This window comes from Rana temporaria, chromosome 1, assembly GCF_905171775.1.
Source record: "Rana temporaria chromosome 1, aRanTem1.1, whole genome shotgun sequence".
Taxonomy (NCBI): Eukaryota; Metazoa; Chordata; class Amphibia; order Anura; family Ranidae; genus Rana; species Rana temporaria.
Genome location: NC_053489.1, coordinates 243,110,125 through 243,123,743, shown reverse-complemented (window position 1 = coordinate 243,123,743; position 13,619 = coordinate 243,110,125). Strand labels below are relative to the sequence as shown.

The 13,619-nt window shown below is 40.1% G+C and overlaps 1 protein-coding gene across 3 annotated transcripts in view; it reads left to right on the top strand.

The window, feature by feature from the left end:
• SMTN (smoothelin) overlaps window positions 1–12,431 on the top strand; it is a 218,487-nt gene extending 206,056 nt beyond the window's left edge. For 2 of the 3 annotated variants that reach the window (XM_040352229.1, XM_040352210.1), the window contains exon 19: window positions 9,525–12,431. In XM_040352229.1, the coding sequence (XP_040208163.1) occupies window positions 9,525–9,675 (151 nt within the window). In that variant the 3' untranslated portion in view covers window positions 9,676–12,431. The remainder of the gene's footprint in view (window positions 1–9,524) is intronic. The other variant, XM_040352219.1, reaches the window with a different exon arrangement.
• The last annotated feature ends 1,188 nt before the right edge of the window (window positions 12,432–13,619 follow it).

Genomic DNA, 13,619 nt, shown 5'->3' with positions numbered 1-13,619 from the left:
CACTAGCTTAAAGGGGTTGTAAAGGTAAAAAAAAATTCCCCTAAATAGCTTCCTTTACCTTAGTGCAGTCCTCCTTCACTTACCTCATCCTTCCATTTTGCTTTTAAATGTCCTTATTTCTTCTGAGAAATCCTCACTTCCTGTTCTTCTGTCTGTAACTCCACACAGTAATGCAAGGCTTTCTCCCTGGTGTGGAGTGTCGTGCTCGCCCCCTCCCTTGAGGGGGCGAGCAGGAGAGTCAAGACGCTCTTTACGTTGCAGATAAAGCAGCTGTGTGTTAGTGGGCGTCCTGACTCTCCTGCTCGCCCCCTCCCCCCTCAAGGGAGCGGGCAAGCACGACCCTCCACACCAGGAAGAAAGCCTTGCATTACTGTGTGGAATTACAGACCGAAGAACAGGAAGTGAGGATTTCTCAGAAGAAAAAGGACATTTAAAAGCAAAATGGAAGGATGAGGTAAGTGAAGGACAACTGCACTAAGGTAAAGGAAGCTATTTAGGGGGAAAACTTTACCTTTACAACCCCTTTTAAAGGAACCTATTTAGAAAATAAACAAACCTTTACAACCCCTTTAAAGTTAATTGAAAGCTCTGGTGCTAGAATTATTGCTCTCACTTCAACGTTTGGGTCAATACCTCATATGTGTTGTGCAATCATGGTTTACATACATGTGCACGCCATGGGCCCATGTTTGTATTTGCAGGTGTGTGTGAAGGGCAGTGGAGGTATATTAAAATTTTGAATTGATACATTTTATTGTAATTTAAATTTTTTTAAAGTTCACCTTTGGAATATGTTACAACCGTTTTTAGGTTGGAACATGTAACCTGTTCCGGTATCTGTACTAGGGACGGTTTTTATTTTTTTCAATGAATCGGTTATTTGGAAATAAATAAAGGGTGGTGTATAATTTAGATAATTTGTAAAGTAAAAAAAAAAAAGACTATTTAAATAAAATTAGTTTATAATGCCTCATATTACCTCCAGTCTATCAGCCTCCACCTTCTCTGGGTTCAGATGTTGATCTTCTGTACACAGAGCCCTTAAAGTGTTTGTAAACCCTTACAAGACCACTTGGACCTACAGGTAAGCCTAGATTAAGGCTTACCTGTAGGTGCAACAAATATCTCCTTAACGTATACGGTTAAGGAGATCTTTTCCCAAAAATGGGCACCGATGTCTACGGCGCATGTGCACTGAGCGTGCCGGCGATCATGCCGTCACTGCCGGCTCCCGTGCGCACTGCCCCTATAGCAAGTTAAAAAAACTTCTGCCTTTTTATAGTCACTTTTAAATCGCTTCTTTCTCCTGCCCAAGACTACATGTCCCCACGAGTCATTGCTCCTCACACATTCAAAATCACAAGTTCTCAGACACTTTTTTGTGTACTGAGCTGTATGTAGACTGCACTGTATTTTCTGATATGTAAACAAATAATGAATTCTGTATGCAGGTCAACCAATCGATTATGAAAGTAGTTGACAGCTTTTTCCATAATCGATTGTTGATTAATTGTTTCAGCCCTAGTTTAGACCAGGATCTAAAAATAGATTGTTCGATCTAAAAATAGATTGTTCGATCTAAAAATAGATGGAACTGTTTAGACCAGGATCTAAAAATAGATTGTGGATCTAAAAATAGATGGAACTGTTTAGACCAGGATCTAAAAATAGATGGAACGGTTTAGATCAGGATCTAAAAATAGATGGAACGGTTTAGACCAGGATCTAAAAATAGATGGAACGGTTTAGACCAGGATCTAAAAATAGATGGAACTGTTTAGACCAGGATCTAAAAATAGATACAACTGTTTAGACCAGGATCTAAAAATAGATGCAACTGTTTGAACCAGGATCTAAAAATAGATACAACTGTTTAGACCAGGATCTAAAAATAGATGCAACTGTTTGAACCAGGATCTAAAAATAGATGCAACTGTTTGAACCAGGATCTAAAAATAGATGCAACTGTTTGAACCAGGATCTAAAAATAGATGCAACTGTTTGAACCAGGATCTAAAAATAGATGCAACTGTTTGAACCAGGATCTAAAAATAGATGCAACTGTTTGAACCAGGATCTAAAAATAGATGCAACTGTTTGAACCAGGATCTAAAAATAGATGCAACTGTTTGAACCAGGATCTAAAAATAGATGCAACTGTTTGAACCAGGATCTAAAAATAGATGCAACTGTTTGAACCAGGATCTAAAAATAGATGCAACTGTTTGAACCAGGATCTAAAAATAGATGCAACTGTTTGAACCAGGATCTAAAAATAGATGCAACTGTTTGAACCAGGATCTAAAAATAGATGCAACTGTTTGAACCAGGATCTAAAAATAGATGCAACTGTTTGAACCAGGATCTAAAAATAGATGCAACTGTTTGAACCAGGATCTAAAAATAGATGCAACTGTTTGAACCAGGATCTAAAAATAGATGCAACTGTTTGAACCAGGATCTAAAAATAGATGCAACTGTTTAGAATATTGGTAGCATACCAAGAGATGGGTATGTAACAAGTGTTTACCATATAGTATACTTTTAAAGGAATTGTTTTTTTGTTATGTCCATCTTATGGTGGGCTATTTTTTCTCAGATATGAATGTTGCAACTCCATAATAATTGCTTTCCCAATTGACCTTTACACTCTAACACAAATGGCTATAGAATAAAAGATTTGTTGCCCTTTTAATTTGTAGAATTAAATATCCATATGTCGTATTTTTTATTAGATGGGCATGTTTCCACAGCTGGTTGTCTCCAGGTTTACAAGCAATAGTCATATCTGTTTAATGTCCCTCAGCTGGATGTATCTCATTGCTGTCCTCTGGCGTGCTCAAATCTTCAACACATTGCTTGAACATTCATCAGCTCACAGTTGTGTTGGAAGATTGTTAAATCCAGGAGACTAGTCATGCACTTATATGGAACTTAGGGAGATTGTTTCTGTAGATACATAAACTAAATCATGGAAATTATGAGTCACAGAGCTTGTGTATGTGCCCAAGCAAAGATCATGTTAATACCAGGGCCCCAGTACTGGGCATATACAGTATGCCACAGTGTATTTGCTGTCAGAGTGGTGTACCTTAACTAAAGTTATGGCAGAAAAAGAACCCTCCTCCTTTGGTCCATTTTTCCCACTATAATTATTCATGTTAAAAAAGTTGGCAATGACCTGCTGTTATCTCAAGTGGTACTCGCACTGTCCACTGAAGCACGCTGTTGTGCAATACAGCGCACATAAAAAGAATGGAGAAAGCATTTTCTGGTTTGGACTTGCTTACAATTAAAATGCTAAAGTTTGTCGCTCAACCTAAAATGGATTGGTTGCAAATGATTTCGAAAATTTAAAATGCATATTGTTTGACCGTTGCAGATGAAATCTCGGAAGCATCAGAAAAACTGCGTATTTGTTTTGCGGGTTGCATACTAATGTCAAGGCAGTACAATTGAGACAGTTTAGGTAGCTGGTAAGTGAGGTGACTGTCCAGAACTAGTATGTGGTTCAGAGTGGCTGCTCCCATCATTTTGACCAGGTTCCAATTAAGTGGAAATCACACTTTTATTCAAGAAGGGACTTGCGCTTCTTTACAGATTGAGGTTTAAGTTAGCCATACACTGGCCAAAATTTGGCTAGTTCAGCAGGGACCATTCAAATGTAGATTTGTGTATGGTAGTCCACTTTCGATGTCTGTGGAACTAACATGTTTGTAGGTAGACCAGGGTTTGACAAATTTGCTTGGAATCTAGGAGCCTGCTAAAAAAGTTAGGAGCCAGAAAACGCGCCCGTCCCGCCAAGCTCGCACGCAGAAGCGAACACATACGTGACTAGCAGCCGCATATGTAAACGGTATTCAAACCACACATGTGAGGTATCGCTGCGATCGTTAGAGCGAGAGCAATAATTCTAGCTCTAGACCTCCTCTGTAACTCAAAACATGCAACTTGTAGAATTTTTTAAACGTCGCCTATGGAGATTTTAAAGGGTAAAAGTTTGTCAGCATTCCACGAGTGGACGTAATTTTGAAGAGTGACATGTTGGGTATCAATTTACTCGGCGTAACATTATCTTTTACAATATAAAAAAATTAAGATAACTTTACTGTTGTCTTATTTTTTTAATAAAAAAATGTATTTTTTCCCCAAAAAAGTGCGTTTGTAAGACCGCTGCGCAAATACGGTGTGACAAAGTATTGCAACGATCGCCATTTTATTCTGGGTGTTAGAACAAAAAAAATATATACATAATGTTTAGGGGTTCTAATTAGAGGGAAGGAGATGACAGTGAAAACAGTAACAAAAACACATATTAGAACTGCTGTTTTACTTGTAATGCCAACGGCCACCACCAGATGGCGCCAGGTCACAGAAGACAGCTTGGGCCTTCACAAGGCTGCAAAGCCGCGGCCTAAATTACTGGCCGTGGCGGGCCCGCCGCGATCGCGTGGAGGTGGGGGCGCACGGAGACGCAGGATCCTGTGCCTCCGCGCTCCCCCACCGCGCGATCGCCAGTAATTGAGGCCGCGGCCTCAATTACCGGTGGGCGCCAGGTCACAATTTCTTGTCGCAATTGCCATCTGGCGCCAGGATTTTGTCGAGGCATGAGGTAGGCAATTGTGATCCCTTTTTGTGCTCCCCTTAAATATAGATCATGCATGCTAAGCCCTTCTGTGGGGGTGGTATACAAAGGGATGACAAATTCATCATTCAGGGTAAATAACCTCAAAGGTTTGTACATGCACAATAGGAATGCTTATGCGAATAGAAATAAAGGAAAACACGGGAATTTTTTGTTCCTGTAAATATCAAAACTTGTTCAAACTGGCCAACTGCGACAAAGAAATCTCTCTGGCCAGTCTTTTAATCTCAAAATGTCAGACCTATATTTGCGAACACTTAACGGCCTCTCATACGCCATATGTATAATATATTTGTCCTCCGACAGGAAGTATGATATCGGTCATTGCTGCAGCAATGATCAAGATCAATTTTTTTTGTGCCAGCGGCTCCCTACAAAGTGAAAGTAATCCTAGCCGTTAAAGGGCACCTCCTCTCTCTGCCTTTACCGGACTCTCCTGTGCTGTGCCCTAGGAAAACGTGAGAGGAACTGATGCTTTGGGGGGGCCAGAGGAGAGATCTGGGGTCTAATAGACTCCAGATCTCTCCATAAAAAGGATTTGTTACTGCCCCTGTGATCACAAGGGAGGCTGTTCATCCCTTGTTATAGCAATAAAGTTGATTAAAAAAAAAAAGGTACTGTGTTAAAAACAATAAGAAAAATTAAGATGACATTTTTTTTTTGTTTTTTCATTTTATTTAAGTTTTTCCGTGCTCACACGCAAATGGGTCCCACACCCCTATCTAAATAGTGTTCGCACCACACATGTGAGGTATTGCCACAAACGCCAGAGCGAGAGCAATGGCAACAGACCTACCATGTAACTCCAAACTTGTAACCTATAAATGCTTTAAAAGCGTCACCTATGGAGATTTTTAGGGGAGAAAGGAAAATCCGCTCCAGATGGAAATGCTTGGTTAATCGCCTCCTGGAGACAACAGGTGCTGGCAGTGCATAGTATAGCAGAAAACAAAAAAGAAGAGTAAGCACTGAGTATCACCTTTGCTGTGGATTGTAGTGTATTCCATTTTACTGTTAAAGGACAATTCAGGAATCTTTTCCAGGAGTGTGGCTGTCCAAATATTTTCTTTTGTTTTCTGCTATGGAGATTTTTAGGTACCGTAGTTTGGCTGCCCTCCACGGGCGGTCGCAATTTTAAAGCATGACATGTTTGGTATCTATTTACTCGGCGTAACATCACCTCTTAACAACAACTGAGTATTATATTGTGTTTTTGTGCATTCAAGTGTATTTTTCCAAAAAATTGCATTTGAAAAACTGCGACTTAAATGTGCCACACCCACTATTTTATTCTCTAGGGCATTTGCATAAAAAATATATATGTGGGGGTTCCAAGTTTTCTAGCAAAACATTTTTTTTTTACATGTAGGAGAGAATATCATAATTGACCTGGGCTGAAAGTGGTTAAAGTATGAATGTTTAGGAATCCTCAGGACTGCTCGTAGGTTGCCGGTACACTGAACAGCCTCAGAGCAGAGCTGCAGAAGTGGTCACTGACCTGCAATAGACTTTGATTGTCTGCTTGGATTCAGAGTGTGTATGTATACTGTATGTGTGGGGTTCATTTACTAAAACTGGAGAGTGAAAAATCTGGTGCAGCTCTGCATAGAAACAAATCCGCTTCTAATTTCAGCTTGTTCAGTAAAGCTTAGACAAAAAAAAAAACCTGGAAGCGGATTGGTTTCTATGAAGAGCTGCACCAGATTTTGCACTTTAGAGTTTTAGTAAATCAACCCCCCCACCTTTTTTAGTTCAGTACAGGTCAGTGATTCTTCTCCATATGTCATATTACCCCACTGGTATTATATGGGCATGTATTTGTATGTGAAAGTGTCTGCCTGGAGTTTTGTTGGTTGTGGAGTTGCTGGGCAGTAAGTATTGTTGATGCTTGAACAATAATACCCTTTATAGTACAAAAAAAAAAAAATGCAAGGACTTTTTTTTTTTATAGCGGTCTACAGATGGTTCACTGAGAATGACAATTGTTGCATGTAGTCACACCCCCTCTATTATGTAAAAAAAAAATGCATGCCCTGGGGCTCCCATTTTTATTCTACCTTTTATCACCTGTCCTAGAGAGTCACTAGATCAAGAATGCAGGTCAGGTATCAAGGATCAGGGTGACGGACCCATATCATTCACCTTTAAAAACAAAACTATGTCCACTTTAATATTTCCTTGCTTGTAGGTTCCCTTTTTAAAGCTCAAGTTTAGCCCAAAATAAATTAAATATCCCTATAGCTTTACTCACATCACTTACCTTTTTAACAAAGTATGTTCCACAATGTGCAAGCAGATGGATCCTGGAGAAAGCTTCACTGCGGGAATGCCTGCCCTTTTCTGGTCTCTGAAATTCTGCTGCTGCAATTGGTTAACAGCTTCAGGCAGAACAGCAGTAAGGCTGGTTCCTTCCTCATCTTCTATTCAGAAAAGTTCTTTCACTGAGTACACATACAAGAGTTCACTGACAGATTGGGGGTTATTTACTAAAGGCAAATCCACTTTGCACTACAAGTGCAAACGACAAGTGCAAAGTGCACTAGAAATTGCACTGAAAGTCGCTGTAGATGAGAGAGGGACATGCAAGGAAAATAAAAAACTGCATTTTAGCTTGCATATGATTGAATAATAAAATTGGCAGAGCTTCCCCTCATTTAAGATCTTCCCCTTTACAGCGACTGCATCTCCATGTTCCCTTTCAGTGCAATTTCAAGTGCACTTGTAGTTTACACTTGTAGTTCAAAGTGGATTTGCCTTTTGTAAATGACCCCCTATGTGTTATAGGCAGTGTTAACTGGTGAAAGAATGTACCGTATTTATCGGGGTATTGCGCGCTCCGGCGTATAGTGCGCACCCATAAAATGGACCCGCTTTCCTGTAAAAAAAACATTTTAGTACTTGGTTTTGGTGTCTTGCGCGGCGTCCATCAGCGGCCTCGTCGGGTTTGGCGTCCGTCTGCGGCTTCGGTGGTGTCCTCCTCGTCGGGTCCGGCGTCCTTCTGCGGTGTCCTCCCCGCTCGATCCCCGCTTCCCGCGATGAGTTTGAACTACTGCGCCAGCATATACCGAGCGCAGTACACTCGTGTATAGTCGGGCAGGCTCAGCTCCTCTCGCGGTCACGTCCTGTACGTCCAGGACGTGACTGCGAGAGGAGCCGAGCCTGCCCTACTATACACGAGTGTACTGCGCTCGGTATATGCCGGCGCAGTAGTTCAAACTCGGTGCGGGAAAGCGGGTATCGGCGTATATCGCGCACCCACAATTTTGCCCTGAATTTCAGGGCAAAAAAGTGCGCGGTATACGCCGATAAATACGGTATCTAAAGTATTAGGTGACAGAGGGGGGAGTGCTCATGGCACACCATCTGTACTGCTGAAAAACCAAAGCTGATAACCACTGCAACAGCAGAAGTTCAGGAAGAGGACAGGCATCCCCTCAAAGAAGAGTTCTCCAGGATCCAGTTGCTTTTTATTTATTTTATTTATTTAAAAAAAAAAAATTACAGGCGAGTGATCAGACTAAAGCTGTAGGGATTTATTTTTTCTTGGCTAAACTTCAGCTTTACTGTGTGAGACCATTCTTGAAACTGTTAAAGTAGAACTAAAAGCAAAACTTTTTTGGATAGAGCAGCGAGGGATTAGAACACCTGTCAGTTTTTATTGCTGTCTGTGCCCCTTTTAGAGGGAATCACCCTCTCTATTTGTCATGTTTACCATCATAAGTAAAAGTAAATCCCAAGTCTTGGGATGTCCCCAGGAAAGTAATAGAGGGAAAATCTTCCAATGGGGTCCCCAAGGAATTCCTTTTAATTTTCAAGGATTTACTTTCATTCCTGTTTGGTGTTGGGACAGGAACTGAAGAGAAATCTCTGCACTCGAACACAGATGGTGGGAAAAAAAAAATCTGACGGGTTATAACCCTCCCTTGCCCTCCCTTTCTCTATGTAAAATAAAAAACAAAAATATGCCCATAGTTCTACTTTAACCCAATTCACTTCTCTGCTTTTGCAGTCAAGTCAGTCTTCCACGTATTCTATATAGTTAAAGTGGTTGTAAAGTCAGGAGTTTTTTTTATCCTAATGCACTTATACGTTATGATAAAAAGCCTTCTGTGTGAATTGGCACCCTAATACTTGCCTAAGGTCCCTCTCTGTCCAACAATGTCAACTGGTATCTCAGCAGAGACACAGCAGTAGCGTCATTGGCTCCTGCTGCTGTCAATCAAAGTCTGTGTTCCAATTGGGGGAGGGGGTGGGGCTCAATGTCTGAATTTGAACATTGACTGCTTTTTAAATATACCCCTTGGTAGGCTTTAGAATAGGGACTGTGTAAAAATGTTTTATGGTTTCTTTCAAAGGGTAAGATAAAAACTAGATTTATCTAAAACTGTATATTATACTTTTTTAGGTCTGGTTCACACCTATCAATTTTTTCTTATACATTTTATTTTTTTTGTGCGTTTTCCGTTTTTTAGAAATGCACTACAGTCCATTTCACATTGCTTCCCATGGGTCACGTTCACATCGGTGCATTTTATGGAAAGGGCCAGGGACCAGCAGGTTGCGTTTTTGACTTCCATAGGCTTCAGTGGATCAAAAACGTATTGGAAAAAATGCAAAATGCACCGGGAATGTGTAAACTGTAACCTGCATAGGTGTGAACCAGGCCTTCTACTCCAGGAGAATTCTAATGTGTTCTGCTCTTATTTTTACCCTCTGTTTTGTTAATTTATCTAGTCCTCCTTTTTTTTTTTTTTTTTTTTTTTTTTAATTGTCTTCTCACTTTCCTTTTGTGTTCTTCTGTCCCTCTGCTCAAATTCTTCAATTTTCCACCCTCATGAGCATCTTCTACTCTATTCTCATTATAGTTTTCTTGTAACAGGTATCTCGTGGACTGCGTCCCATTGGTGGAAGTTGAGGACATGATGATAATGGGGAGGAAGCCAGATTCAAAGTGCGTTTTCACCTATGTCCAGTCCCTATACAACCACCTGAGGCGGCATGAGATGCGTCTACGCAAGAGTGAATTTTAATAAACCCCTGTACTCTCCCTTGACGTCTTCTGGCACAGCACCAGCACCGTGCAGCTAATGCCACTGCACAATTTCACAAGTAACCCCAGGATCACTTGAAAGACATTTGTTGGGGTTATATTGTACTGTTAACAACCTGTTTCTTGGAGTTACAGACTGTATATTTGACTGTGCTTTTGTTTACGCATTTTCACCCTAACTTGCGTGTGTCCAGAGCCTTGCAATACATTGCCATGCAATGCACTGTATCCCTATGGAAGCACTTAGGCTGTAATCAAGTGCTGTGCTGGTAGGAATCTATCACTACCTACTACCTTCTATCCCTTTCCCTTCCACAGATTAATATATTTAGATAGTATTTTAAATATAGCACCAGGTAAGCGCTGGAACTTTATAACAACCACAAGCTATAGAACGGTCATAGCTTTCAGTTATCTTGCACAATTCACGGGTTGTCTGCGCTGCAGAAGTCTCTGGAATGGAGCTAGAAGCACTCAGGTTCGATGAAATAACCTTCTAGAAAATGCATGACCGTAACAACTATACAGAATATCTAATTAGAATTTTTGTTCAAGAGTAAAATGTTTATTTTTATGAAAACTGCTAAACATAGTATTACATAGGTGCATTAGGCTCAGAGAACCTGGCACCTACACTCTATATCCAACACAAAGTAACCTAAATATGCTGAATGAACAGCAACATTCACATGCAACGTGGTGCGTAGTATAGCACTGCATTCCAAAGGGATGAGCTGTACTGTAGTCTGTGTCACTGGCCTTCTAAAAATCAGGAAAACTACTACAATATCTCTAGGAAAAAAAAGCTTTTGTACTACTAACTATAAAAAGCTTTTATACTGCCAACATAGCTTTGACTTGCTATTTTTAAAGACTTACATTTTAACTTGAAGATATGTAAACAGTCTTGCTGGGTGGAATAATTGAGGGGGTAAAAAAAAGGGTTGAAATGCTATACCAGGCTCCTTTAAATGCCAGTCATATGACCAAAAGCCTAGGCATTTGATTACATGTCCTGCTTAAGGGGAGAATCTGCCAATCTCTGATCTTCAGGGATCAAATGCAGAAGAGGGCGTTTGAATGGGTATTGGCCTTTAGGGAAGGGAAGGGAAGTATTTCAGCCTTTTTGCTCTCGATCCACCTCGGCAAGACATTAAACATAGTTTTAAAAGGCACTGCCACTTTTCTCATTCAGGGCAAAGTGACAGTCCCCAAAGGTTGCCCCTCTTCTGCCCTAAATAGGCAAAATGAGTGTCTGAGTTAACATTTTAGTATTTGTCCTCACCTGCAGAGTGTTCTTGGTAATGTGTAAGCCCTACCCAAGCCACAGCAAAGTAAACTGTATAATGACCTTTTAGCTACGATCCTGTGATCTGTGCACTTGTACAGAGTAAGTTGGGAAGCACAGTCTACGCTGTTGCACTTTTAAGTATGCTGCACCTTGCACAGCTCTGCTAACACAGATGTACAAGAAATTAAAACCGATTTGTGATAAGTTTCCTGTTCACTGCAGTGAATGCAGCCCTTGGAGTATTATTTTAGTGCACTAGGAATGTGAAGACGGAGGCTCTTTTTATTTTTTTTTTACTTTAGTCTTTATTTGCTTTTGAGGTTTCGAATAATCCCTTAATTCTGGATTTACAGATGGTAAGACTTAGTGGTTTTAAAGGAAAAATGGATGCATTCTCTGCTTTAAGGTGAAAAACCTTCTGTGTTCTGCTTCCCGGCAGTACATTTTTTAATTTTAGGCAGTTCCTGATGAAGCAGCCCAAATTCACTTAGTGTGTGGCCCTGTTGGATTACCCCTGCCCAGCACAAATTGATTGAAGAATCAAAATAGCCAGGCAGAAAATTGTCGCACAACAGTTGCATCCAGTCAGATGCAGCCACAGTTTGGGTATTTTGATAGCTACTGAGCCGGCTGTCAGAGTATAATAGCCACAGCAGGAGATTTGCCCATTTGTGATGTAGAGCATGGGTGGAGGAATCTATATGTATGGCCAGCCTTGGTGTGACAACATATATGTCTGAGCAGAACATTTTATTTAGGCACTAATGTACTTAAAAATATATATTCTTTGACCATTGGCCTTAACCAAGCCATGACATTGAGATGCTTGCTCCCTCTCTATCAAGAGATGCCTACTTTGAATATCTTGTTATGCTACACAGTAAAATGCTGCAGACTGGCCAAAGGGCTTTTCTTTACACCGATGTATCTGACCAATTGATGCTCGCTTATAAGGAATCCTCATTACTGCACGGTTGGTGTTTGGTAAGGCAACTGCATATACTGCTAGATTGTTCAGATGGCTTGTACCATCTCGATTAAATTTAGGACTCCTGCTGAGTGCAACTGAGTGTTACTATCTTTAGGAACGACACTTTAATGTATTGTTCTACAGTATTGAGTCTTTTTTTTTTTTTTTTTTGATTCTTCAGTTTTTAGAGGAGTGTTGTGTGTGAAATGTTCAGATTTATATCACTTTTAATTTGGATTATTAGATGCTTTTTATTAAAAGCAAGACTTTTAATGTAGTTGTCCACTTTCTCATGCCCCACATCGTTTTTATATTGTATATTCATCAACTGCCTGTAGTACCAGGAGCATAATATAACTTAGAGCTGCAGGCTTTTTGTGTCTTCTTGTTTTAGATAATGTTATATGCTAGCTAAAATAAAATTTAAGGATGTTTTCTACAACCCCGGCCCCCCAATAGGATGAAGACCTAAAAAAATAATATATATACCCCAGCGATCTACTAAACTCCCACATCCCAAATTCCACATAAAGCTTCCACTTATCCTTTGGTTTAGTGGTGTCCATTCGACACCATGTATTTAAAAAATGGCAAACTATAAAAAATGTAGATGTCTTGCAACCAATTGCGTGTTTTTAATTTTGATATCCTAGATAGTATTGTGAGAAGTATAAAGCATCTCTTTTCTTGTAGTGTGTAAATTCACCACACCAAGGCATCAAAAGTCTGGGAATAGGGTGTTGTATCACAGAAGAAATTTTAATAGGGCTAAAATGTGGTGAAAAGGATCTTCTCCAAAAATAGGTGAAATTAGCTTGTTCCAATTGTCACACCGCACCACAGTTTTTAATGGAGATTTCACCTCCTGAAGTCAAAGATTTTATTGAGTTCTTGCTAATTTTTTTCTGCAGTAAACTATAGCAGCCAATCCAAATTGACATTGCTGATGTTGGGTCAGTACAAGATAAATTATAGGTTACTGCAGAAAAATTATCTCTATTAAATAAGGCCAAAATACCATTTTCCCATACAACAAGGCCTTAGTTTAGTCACACCAAATCTGGGATGTGTTTGGCAAAAATGCTGCAATCAGTGGGGTTTATTTACTAAAACTAGGGAGTGCAGAATCTGGTGCAGCTGTGCATGGTATCCAATCAGATTCTAACTTCAGATCGTTGAATTAAGCTTTGACAATAAAACATGGAGCCCAGGTTTACACTGGGTACGATTTGAGATGCGATTTCACATGTTAAATCGCATCTCAAATTGTCGGCAATGACATCGTCCTAATCGGTGCGACGCCGCATGTGCGGCGCTGCACCGATTTCAAAAAGTAGTTCCTGTACTACTTTTTGCTATTTCGAGCCGCAATATACATGGTTTCTATGCAGAGCTGCATCAGGGTGCTACCCGACATTACATCGCCTGCAAATAACAAGAGGCTAATGTAGTCCTTACCATTAGGATCTTAGAGTACGTGCAAAATAGGGATTGCGATTTATTTTGTTTTTTATGTTTAAATAGAACCCAGTTCCAGCAGAAGGCATGTAGCTGTAGTTATACATTTTGAGCAGTAATGTATATTGCACCTGTTTTTACAGCAGAGATCAATTTTATAAATTTTTTAAGCTACTATCCCCCGCTACTTTACTAAGTGAGCTTG